This window comes from Melospiza georgiana, chromosome 24 (assembly GCF_028018845.1).
Source record: "Melospiza georgiana isolate bMelGeo1 chromosome 24, bMelGeo1.pri, whole genome shotgun sequence".
NCBI classification, from domain to species: domain Eukaryota; kingdom Metazoa; phylum Chordata; class Aves; order Passeriformes; family Passerellidae; genus Melospiza; species Melospiza georgiana.
Window position 1 is genome coordinate 8,457,160 of NC_080453.1, and position 10,997 is coordinate 8,468,156.

Sequence of the window (10,997 nt, forward strand, 5' to 3'; positions counted from 1 at the left end):
CACCAGTGCAATTCACAGCAGTGGAGTCTCTTCAGTTCTCTAAGAACAAAATCTTTTGTTGTAGCTGTGTCCAGCAGAATACCAATAAAAGTTTGTTGATGGATCTGTGTATCTTTACAGATGATTTCTTCCAGGAAGGTCCATTAGATTTATTCATCATGGAAGCAGCTGATCACAACTGTTCCAACCAACACTGAAGTGACACAAGGCAACAGAGACTGGAGGAGAGATTCTCTCAAGTGAAAAATAATGTATTCAATGTGAAACATAAAATTCCTCTTGGCTTCAATCAGAAAGAAAGGCACTGGGAGATGCTGCGATCCCCCCACAGGCATCACTTCACCCCCTCGAGCTTCACCACCCAGCCAGGCTGGGGAGGGAGGGGAGATGGCAGCAGGCAGGGCAGGGTAATGAGCATCCCTGCCCCTGGCTGGATCTGCCACTCCAGAGTGCCAGCAAAGCCCAGCAGTGTCACCTGCAGAGGAAGGAAGGAAGGAAGGGGACACTCAGCTGGGGCTCAGCAGCCCTCAGCAGGTCCCCAGGAATGGCTCACATGGCACAGGGCTGACACAGGGGTGTCTGGAGGCCACAGCAGGCTGCAGTTTGTTGTTTGGGGTACCCAGCCATGGCTCACATGGCACAGGGGTGACACAGGGGTGTCTGGAGGCCACAGCAGGCTGCAGTTTGTTGTTTGGGGTACCCAGCCATGGCTCAGGTGGCACAGGGGTGACACAGGGGTGTCTGGAGGCCACAGCAGGCTGCAGTTTGTTGTTTGGGGTTTGTTTGTTGCTGATGCTTTGCCCGTGTTTGTTCAGAGCAAAGGCCACTGCCACGTGTGCGTCACGGTGACATGTGCCACCAGCAGGGCACTGCCCCTGGGCTGCAGGACAGCCCCTCCTGCTTCCCTCCCCTGCAACAGCAGGATCAACACAGCCCAGGACTGGAATCTTCCCTGGCAGCTCCTGTGCCACGTTCCATGTGAGCCAAAGCCTGGGGAACAGCCTGGGGTGCTGCAAGGAGCCCACAGCAAACACCCTCCCTGTAGCCACGAGATTTTCTGAAAAGTCCTCTCCTTAGGATCTTTTTCTCCTGAGAAGCTGAGAGGCCTCAGGAACAAAATGCAAACATTGATTATCTGCTGCTGTGGAATGCAACAGGTGCATCTGGGATTGGTCTCATGTGGTTGTTTCTAATTAATGGCCAATCACAGCCCAGCTCTCTGGACTGTCTCAGTCACAAACCTTTGTCATCATTCTTTTTCTATTCTTAGCCAGCCTTCTGATGAAATCCTTTCTTCTATTCTTTTAGTATGGTTTTAATATAAAATATATCATAAAATAATAAATCAAACCTTCTCAAACATGGAGTCAAGATTCTCTTCCTTCATCCTCAGACCCCTGCAAACACCACCACACCTCCCCAGTCCCCCAGCTCCTGAACCAATCCAGGCTGGCCCTTCCCAGCCCCAAACGCCCCCAGATGCTCTCAGTGTGTGCTCAGTCCCTCACCTGTGTGCCTGGGGATGCAATGGGTGAGGACAGGTGCAGGACATTGTCCCGAGGCCACAGCAGGAAGATGGCAAAAACCACGGGTCCCTTGGAGGTGTACCTGGGGGAGCAGGAGTTCAGCAGGGGAAGGGCACCAGGCACAAACCTCACCTGCCCAGACAGCACAAGAACACAATTCTGCCCTCTGTCACCACACAGGTGTCACCCACTGCCCCCAGCTCCAAATTTAGGAAAAGGTAAGAAATAAACACCAGCAGGGCCCTCACCAGACAGTGTCTGTGGTGTTCTCCATCTGCACCCTCCAAGGCTGGGACTCATAAATCGCCTCTCCATTGGTGTCCAGCCACCTCCCGAGGGCCAGGAGTCTCTCTTGGAAGATGGGGACAATCACCCCTTCTTTTGTAGGCCCCACATTGAGGAGGTAGTTGCCACCCAAACTCACAGTCTGCACCAGCTCCTGCGGCAGATAAAGCAAGATAACATTATCCTCACCTCAGACACACAGAAACCCCTCCCTCCCAGCAATCCCCCCAGGCTATTCAGGTCAGGTTTCTCACCTCGATCATGCTCGTTTCATCCATGACCTCGGGCAGGCTCATGTTGCTGCGGTAGCCCCAGGAGAGCCTGTCCAGGGAGGAGCACATCTCCCACTTGTGCTGGGGCAGCGTGCCTGGCCTGAACTTGTCAGCACAGTTGTAGAAACCCCCGTGGCGGCAGGAGCAGCCCCGACCCCAGCGGTCATTGACAACCACGGTGTCCTGAGAGAAGGAAAACAGCTCAGGGCACAGATCCTTCTGTTCTTGGGCTGTCCAGCTGGCAGCCACCCCCCTGAGGAAGCACCAAAAATTCCCAGTGTGATGGAAACCCAACTGAGAAGGCTGAATGCCTCCCTCTGCTCAGGCAGGACAACAAAGCTGAGTGTCCATCAAAGGTTGGAGCTGTCCCAGCAGCACAGCCAAGGTTCTCTTTTTGCCAGAGAATAAAACACACCAAATGTCCAGGAGGTTTCTGGTTTGATCCCACACCCCACAGCCTCCTGCCCTCCCACACCCACCCAGAGCCAGGAGGGGCAGCAGGCACTGGTACCTTCACGGGGCTGTCGTTGTAGAGCCAGGCAAGGAAAGAGGTGGAATTCCAGTAGGAATCTGGAGCCTCCCAGTCCCCATCCGACCAGATCAGGTCTGGTTTGTATCTAAGAGAGACAGAAGTTGTTTCAATAAGGCTCATCTGCTCCTGCCACACTCTGTTTCTTCCCCTTCCCACTGCCTGCCATCACCAGGAGGATTTTGCTTCATTTTCTGCTTCACACAAAGCTCTAAGGGAGGTTCCTGCAGCAGCAAAGAAGAAGGTGTAGATCCACAGCTCAAGAGAGGGTGCAGTTCTTCCAAAAAACCCAGAATCTGGCACCTCAAAGTGCACATTCTTGAGCTGGGGCAACAATTCACAAGCCCAAGCCTTTTATTTTTGTCAGCAAGGCAAGGATGTAAATTCCCAATGAAATCACTTTTCTGTTCTACTAAATACTGAACAGTTTGTTCCACTTCCAGCCCCCCTGCACAAAGGCAGGATTAAAGGGAATTGCAGGAAAAAATTTGTCCCTGGTTATTCTACAGATCAGACCTTCCACAGGTTAAAACTGAACCCCTTTTCTAATTACTGCTTAGCAAAGAGAATTTGCCTCGACAAAAATCAACATTTCTCTTCTTTGCACCTTTCTCTACAGAACTGAAACCAGGAAATGCTGGTGATACTGAGCTGGTTGTGGCTCTTACTTTAAGACAAGATCATAAAGTTCTGGCATCGTCTTCTTCAAAACAAAGCTCTGGGTCTTGAAGTCATTTTGTTTGTCAGCAAGGTAGAGAGGGTTAAACCACTCCATCAGGGAGTGATACAGCCCATAACGGAGGTTGCTGAAGGACAAAACACAGAGGGGAGAGTCAGGCTTCAGTGGGGATTAGAAATAAGTGGAAATTAAATGACTGGCATTATTATTTTTCATCATTTGCAAGCACTCCATTTTTCACAGGGTTTTCTGCTGTTTGTCAAGCAGAGCCAGGAGCATTCACTGCTCTCAGAGCAGAGCTCCCTGCCAGGGCCTCACCTCTCCCTGAGGGCCTCTCCCAGCTCTCCCACCAGGTCCCGGCGGGGCCCTGTATCCACAGAATTCCAGTTCCAGGACACTGGCGACCCCCAGTTGGTGAAGCCCTCGTGGTGCTTGGTGGTCAGGACCACGTATCTGAGAGGAGAAAAGGAATTGTTGGGATGGCAAAGGAACAAATGAAATATTTCCCGGCCCTACTGCAATCCCAGTCACTAAAACTGGAGTTTATCCAGCAAGGCACTGGATAACCACACTGTGAGGAGCACTCTGTCACTATCCCTTGGGTTTAGAAGCAAATACAAGAATAAGAGATAGTGGATTTTAATGCTGGGAAAGAATGAACGGGAAGTACTTAGGAAAGAGCAAGAGCTTTCATCTTCTCAGCACCCCTCAGGGATGCCCAGCACTGTTCAGGGACCCCCAATCCCTCAGGGAACCCGCAGCCATGGCACTCATCCCCCAAGGGACTCCTCCATCCCCTCAGGGACCCCCTATCCCCTCAGGGAACCCGCAGCCATGGCACTCATCCCCTCAGGGACTCCTCCATCCCCTCAGGGACCCCCTATCCCCTCAGGGACCCCTGGCCATGGTACTCATCCCCTCAGGGACACTCAATCCCCTCAGGGACCCCCCATCCCCTGAGGGACCCCCTATCCCCTCAGGGACCCCCAGCCATGGCACACATCCCCTGAGGGACTCCTCCATCCCCTCAGGGACCCCCCATCCCCTCAGGGATCCCTGACCATGGCACTCACCCCTCATGGATCTCCAATCCCCTCAGGGACCCCCCATCCCCTCAGGGACCCCCGGCCATGGCACTCATCCCCTCAGGGACCCCCCATCCCCTCAGGGACCCCCCCATCCCCTCAGGGACCCCCGACCATGGCACTCATCCCCTCAGGGACCCCAGCTCCGGCCATCCCGGCGCTGACCTGGCCCCGGCCCGCTGGAAGAGCTGTGCCCACTGTCGGGGCTGGAAGTCGTAGGCGGTGAAACGGGGCGCGAACTCCGCGTAGGTGGTGCCGGGCGGGAAGCGGCGGCGCACGAAGCTCTCGTAGGCGGCATCGTGCTGGCCCTGCCAGTGCCACCAGAACCACTCGGAGCCCCAGGCGGGCACGGAGAACACCCCCCAGTGCACGAACACCCCCACCTTGGCCCGGTCGTACCAGGCGGGCAGCGGCCGCGCGTCCAGGCTGGCCCAGTCCGGGCGGTAGCGGGGCGCGGCCAGGCCCGGGCCCAGCGCGGCCGCCACACCGAGCAGGGCCAGCGCCGCCATGGCCGGCACCCCGTGACGTCACCCACGCCGCGGGTCCCGGGGCCGCGGGTTCGAGGCTGGGGCCCGACAGCTGCCCGCGGGCACGGCGGGGAATGAACCGGGGAGGGATGGGAGACACCGGGGATAGCCCAAAAATTGGGGAATGTCCCGGGGAGGGATGGAGGGATAATCCCAATAATTGAAGAATATCCTGGGAAGAGATGGAGGAACACCAGGGAAAACCCCAATAATCCACCCTGAGCATCCCTGGAGCCGTGTCCAAAGGCTCCTGGGGCTCTGGCAGCCTCGGGGCTGTGCCCATTCCCTGGGGAGCCTGGGCACTGCATCCTCCGGGACACAGGGCAGAGTGCAAGGGCCTCGTGGCTGTGCCCCAGGCAGGCTCATCCCTGTTGGAGGCATTTTGGGGGCTGGCAGGAGCCCAGCTGCTCCAGGTCACCGGTGAATGGCCCTGTCCCATTTCATTGTCCATTCAGTCAGAAGTGCTGCTTTTGCGTAATTTGCAGAAAAACAACCCCAATCAAGTTCCTCGTGCTCAAAGTATCTGCCCCAGTTTGGGCTTAACCTTGTCACCTGGAGAACTTTGTACACCAGGAAAGAAAAGGAAGAAAGTCCTGGAAAATGGCTTGAATGTTTAATCACATAACATCTCACAAACACCCGTGTGGCTCGGTCAGTTCTCCTGAAATCTGCTGGAAGAAATGTGCTGCCTGCAAGGTCCTGTCTGCCCCAGCTCTGGCCAAGTCCTTAAGCCACAGAGAGAGGTTGGAAAAGCCCTCCCAGATCATCGAGTCCCAGCTGTGACCAGTCCTCACTTTGTCACAGCCCAGAACACTGAGTGCCACATCCAGGTGACACCTACAAGGACAGGGACTCCAAACCTCCCTGGGCATCTCCTTCCAAAGCTTTTCCATAAAGAAATTCCTGCTGATGTCCAACCTGAACCTCCCCTGGTGGGAGATTATCACAGAATCATGGAATATCCCGAGCTGGAAGGGACACCTCAAGGACCATCCAGTCCTGGTCCTGCACAGGACACCCCAACAATCCCAACCTGTGCCTGAGAGCAAAGTTTGTGCACTTCATGTCCCAGCATTGAAGGGTGACATCAGCAGGAGCTGTCTCCCCATCACAGCTGACCCCTCAACTCCCATCAGAAGAGAAAATAAAAAGAAAAGTGATCCAGACTGCTCCTTGCAGGCTGAGTGGGTGGATCTGCCCCGGTGCCTCCCTACACGGTGTGCGTGTCCTCGCAGACGGTCTCTATCACGGAGGACTTGTGGTTGCTCTCTGCTTCTGGGCTCTCCTCAGGGGCCTTCAGCTGCCTCCTGAAGTGGGACAGCACCCTCCTCAGGGAGGAGAAGAGCTCCTTGCTCCTCAGGGCGTAAATGATGGGGTTGACCATGGAGTTGAGCAGGCAGAGGGTGCTGCAGAAGGCGAACACCTTGCGCAGGCGGTCGCTCAGCCTGCCGAAGATGCTGTAGATCATCAGCGCGAGCACGGGGGACCAGCAGAGCATGAGGACAGCCAGCACCATCACCAGGGTCTTGGCCAGCATCACGTCCATCCTCATCCTGCTGTTCTGCTTCCCTGCCTGTGCCTGGTGCTGCTCCATGTAGGCCACGTGCCGCCGAGCCCTCCAGAGCACGTGGGCGTAGGCACAGACGATGCAGCCCAGCAGCACCACGACCCAGCAGAGCCAGCCCGACAGGTAATTGTCATCCACAAAGGGGAACAGCTCGGAGCAGGAGGAATCCAGCGTGCAGCAGTTCCAGCCCAGCAGGGGCAGGCCAGCGATGGTGGCACAGGTCACCCAGAGCACTGCCAGGGCTGTCCAGGCCCTTTTCCTGGTCATCAGGAGCTTGTACTCCGAGGGCCGGCTGATGGAGAGGTAGCGGTCCAGGGCCGTGAGCAGCAGGCTGCTGAGGGAGGCTGAGAAGGACGTGTTTACCCCTCCCAGCTGCAGCAGGAACACCTCCTTGGAGAAACCAGCCTCGTTGAACACGTGGAAGTTCACGAAGCTGCAGACAAAGATGATGCTGGCCAGGATGTCAGCCAGGGCCAGGCTGCCGATGAAGAGGTAGGAAGGCTTCTTCCTGATCCCAGGGGATGAGAAAATCAGGTAGAGCACCAGAGAGTTCTCAAAAACACACATTGTCCCAAAGAGGCCACACAGGATACCAATGCTTATCTTCTGTGCCTGTGTGCTGAGCACCATGAAGCACTCCATGGTGGTCCCGCTGCACTTGGAGGCGTTTGCAGGGATCCTGCAGGAATCCATGGTGGTGACCTGGAGCTGGGAGCTCACAGACAGCCTGCTGCTTCCCTCTGCACTTCCTCAGGTGCTCTGGAAAAGGTGGAGGTGAAGAGGACTTAACAAGCAATAAATTTACCCAAGATGCTTTCTTCTCTTTAGAAGCAAGTAAGGAAAATTAAATCAGCCCAACTTCCATGCTTTTCCCAGCTGGTTCTTTGGCTGAGACCCATTTCCCACAGCCCAGGGGAAGCCTGGCTGTACCACCTCAGTGGCACACCACAAGAGGGAAGCAGCAACACTGAGAATTGTACAAATCCTGAGCCAGATTTACCAGGACTCACTGCTCAGGGCCAGCAGCACTGGAAGGGACAGCTCAGGGGGACACCACAGCTGTGAAAGGCATCCCAAGGGGAGCACAAAACTGCCACAACATGCCTGCCTCCATGGCTTTTTCCTTGGGAGCAGCCCTAGGCCAGGGCTGCTTTTCCTGCCTAGGGTTAGGGTTGTCAGAGTGATTAATAGATGTTATTAGAGATTAATTAGAGATCAATATTAGAGTACAGGTGGGACATACAAACTGAGACCACCTGAGCCTAAGAACCCCTGCCCACACCCAGAATTAGGTAATTTCATCAATACTTTTAGCACCAGCAGAGGTGTGATGGAGGGAAGTGCCTGGTTTTGCACAGGGCAGATGCTGAGCTACTCAGTGCATTCTGCAGCAAGAGCTGGGTTTTTCTCTACAGTTCTGCAGCTCAATTTAACCCCCTCATCTTCATAACCTGTCCTTGAGGTGTTATTTTCTCCCATTCTTTCTGTGGATTGCACTGGTGTTTAAACCAAGTTGTGCAGCCTTGGATTTCAGGGAACAATGTCATGCTGGACTGGGTTAGAGCAGGTGAAGAGGCAACTGTGGGATACCCCAAACCTGCCTGGAGTACAGCAAAATGCTGTGACCAAGCCCAGGGAACAGGACCCCCCTTCCCAAAAGCTTCCAGGATCCCTCATGCAGGCAATGGGACCGTGAGTTCCCTCTGCTGGAGGAGAGCACTGAGCTGACAGCGTTCCCTCTCCCCCAGAACAATTCACTGTCCCTCGCTGCCCTGGGCCCTCTTGTGAAAGAGGAAATGTCCCAAACACCCGAGGCACGGCCAGGATGTGTGACAGACACAGAACAGGGGCAGGACTGTGGGTTCCACCCTCCTGTGCCCCTCCACCTGCCTGCTGTGTGAAATTCAGCTGCTGCTGGAGGTGAGAGCAGCCAGCACTGCCCAGCAAACCTCAGCCGTGACATCTCAGCAGAGATGGGTTTGTAAAACATGGGTGTTTTAACTGGCCTGGGCACTTCCTTCCCCGCTGATTCCCCCAACACTCATCTCTCTTCCTGTGTTTCAGGAGTTGCAAAATACCCCAATGATTGGAGAGGCTGCCCAGGAGGTGACAGAGAAGAGCCCCAGCCCCACATTTGACTGTCAGGGGTGGCTGCAGGGAGTTCAGTGCAGCTTTCAGGCACAGCAGGGCAGTCCTGATTTCCTGATTGGGATTTCTTGGTGTTCCAAGGCTGGAGGAGTCCTGGACTTTGGGCTGATGTGTGGCTGAGTGTTGCAGCAAGCTGCCCTCCTCTTACATCAGGCTCTTGCATGGGGTAACATCACAGGAGAGGATGTTGCCCTCAGATCTCAGTGCTCTCGTTTCCTGCAGCCCTTCTCAGGAACACCTCACAGGCAGCAGGAATTACCAACTGCTGTTATTAAACCTGACACATCCCTTCCTCTGGAGAGAGATGGATTTAGCAGACAGATGGACTTCTCATACAGCAGGGCTCAGCAGGGACCAACTGCCTCGAGTTTCCAACCCTCCCCAGCCAAACCCCAGCATCCAAACCAAGACATTTCTTCATTAAGCAGCCTCCAGCATCACCTTGGCATCCATTACCTGCAGCCAGCATTCCCAGGACCACCATAAATCCTCAAACCTGCAGTTGTGCAATATCCAGCTCACATCCTTAGGAGCCTGGAAAGCACTGAACACCAGGCAAGGGAGTGAGGGCAGCAAAATGCCATCCCTGATGTTGAGCTGCTTGGGGAGAGAACCTGCTTATAATGTTAAAATAACTCCTGTGCTGCCTGTCCTGGCCCAGCTCTCTCCGCTAGGCTGAAAAAACTCAGATAAGCCTCAGTTCAAAGTGGTGTGCTGGGCTCACAGCAATCAGCCAGCCCTGATCTTCCTTTCCCACATCTGCTGTGTCTCAGCCTGAATGACAAGGACAGATCTCTGCTCCCCAGAGCATCCTTGCAGCTCCTGTGTCCATGAGGGAAGCACAGAGCTTGCTCCAGCAAAAGGTCCCCTGTGCACAAGCATGAAAACACAGGCAGTGCCAGGAGCTCCTCTCCTTGCACTGCCTGTACCTCTTTTTTTTTAATTATTATTATTTTCTTTTTTGGCCACAAAGCTGCTTTTTCCTGCCCAGGGGACATTTCCCTCTTGTCAGACGGGCCCCTGCATTTGTCTGACCGTGGCCTCTGCCCCCTGCCTGCCTTAGCTGCTGGGAAAAGTGCCAGCCCATATCTGGTTCCTGGGGAGAGCTGACCTGCAGATCCTCCATGGGACAGGTCCCAGTCCCAGGGTGAAACCCCTTTCCAAGAGCAGATCTCCACCTCCTTGGGAATCCCAGCCCCAGGCATGGCTGTGCATCCAGCCAGGGAGCCACAGCCCCATGGGCTCAATGAGAAAGGCACCAAGTGCCTTCTGGCCCTCCTGTGGCTCCAGGGGCTGTGGCACAGAGGGGCTGCTTCCCTGGAATGCAGCAGCCGAGCTGAGATTCCCTGGCTGCTGCACAGGATGAACTCTCTGATCACAGCACGGCATCTCCTGCCAGCAGGAAGGCCCAGGGCAGGGAATATTTTGCCAAAATAACGTGGCCTTGCAATAGGGACTCCCCAGCAACAAGAGCAGAGCCCCAGCAAACAGCAGTGAATGAACAAGGGGTGAGTTATTAGGAACAGGACACAGATCAGAGACTTGGGACTGCAACATATTCCTGATGCAGCCCCAGTGACTGCAAAGTGAAAGCTCCCCTCCCATCAGATCTGCTCCAAGCCCACTCACTCCAGCCTAACAGCTCCACCTGGCTTTGGGGAAATTCAGTTTCCAAAGGAAGGAGTCCTTTCCCTCTCAGTGCCTGTGACTGATTCCAGCTGTGGGGCTGGCAGTGCCCTGCACACAGCAGCACCAATCCTGCTCCACTTGGGATGGCTCTGCCCTCACAGAGCCACCACAGCATCCTGCTGATTAAAAAGTTATGTACCAGTTGCTTAGATAATGTAAAATTAAATTTGCCTGCTGCAATCAGCCAGTGCATTGTGCCTGCAGCACTCTGAAAGTGCTCTTGAATATTTCATGTGCAGAATATCTGAGAGTTTTGAGCTTTACAATAAAATAAAATGTCCTAAATGATCACCTACTATGAACATGTGCAGTGATTTATGCAAAAAATTGTCACTAAAGCTTGCAAATTTCACTTGCTGAAGAAGCAAAGTATCTTTTGCTTTACAAACATTTTAGTTTGTATGTGATTTCCTGGTTTAGTTGCAGAAGTTTTTCCATTATTTTGGAATCAGCTGTTCCCCTGGTTTGTCCTGACCACATTAAATGACACTGAGTGGGATTTCCTCCCTGATGTAAGAGCTGTCTGCCTCAAATGCCACACTGAGGATTATTTGATCATTTATCAGCTCTGCCCCTGTGTGACTGCCTGAGGGGAAAGTGAAATTCAGGACGGGGTGGGTGCAGAGCAGCTGCAAGTGCCACTTTGGGCACAAAGCAGGGCAAACCAGGGCTGCTCTCACTGCACCAAAA

General features: G+C 54.4%; 2 protein-coding genes across 2 annotated transcripts; both read right to left on the minus strand.

Moving 5' to 3' along the window:
• Positions 1–254: 254 nt before the first annotated feature.
• Positions 255–4,885, minus strand: FUCA1 (alpha-L-fucosidase 1). The gene is made up of 8 exons (XM_058040381.1): positions 4,542–4,885; positions 3,610–3,744; positions 3,281–3,418; positions 2,595–2,700; positions 2,066–2,266; positions 1,775–1,965; positions 1,509–1,608; positions 255–475 (listed from the first exon to the last, which is right to left on the minus strand). The coding sequence occupies exons 1-8, from the start codon at positions 4,883–4,885 to the stop codon at positions 335–337; spliced, it is 1,356 nt and encodes a 451-aa protein (XP_057896364.1). The 3' UTR covers positions 255–334.
• A 1,228-nt stretch (positions 4,886–6,113) lies between these two features.
• Positions 6,114–7,163, minus strand: CNR2 (cannabinoid receptor 2). The gene has a single exon (XM_058040382.1). The coding sequence runs from the start codon at positions 7,161–7,163 to the stop codon at positions 6,114–6,116; it is 1,050 nt and encodes a 349-aa protein (XP_057896365.1).
• Positions 7,164–10,997: the final 3,834 nt, after the last annotated feature.

Bases quoted from the DNA above. Each gene is read 5' to 3' on its own strand.
- FUCA1 (XM_058040381.1), bottom strand. From the start codon at position 4,885: ATGGCGGCGCTGGCCCTGCTCGGTGTGGCGGCCGCGCTGGGCCCGGGC. The intron at 2,267-2,594 runs GTACCAGTGCCT...TCCTTCTCTCAG, and splicing joins ACAACGACAGCCCCGTGAAG to GACACCGTGGTTGTCAATGA. The intron at 1,609-1,774 runs GTGAGGGCCCTG...CTGCTCCCCCAG, and splicing joins AACACCACAGACACTGTCTG to GTACACCTCCAAGGGACCCG.
- CNR2 (XM_058040382.1), bottom strand. From the start codon at position 7,163: ATGGATTCCTGCAGGATCCCTGCAAACGCCTCCAAGTGCAGCGGGACC.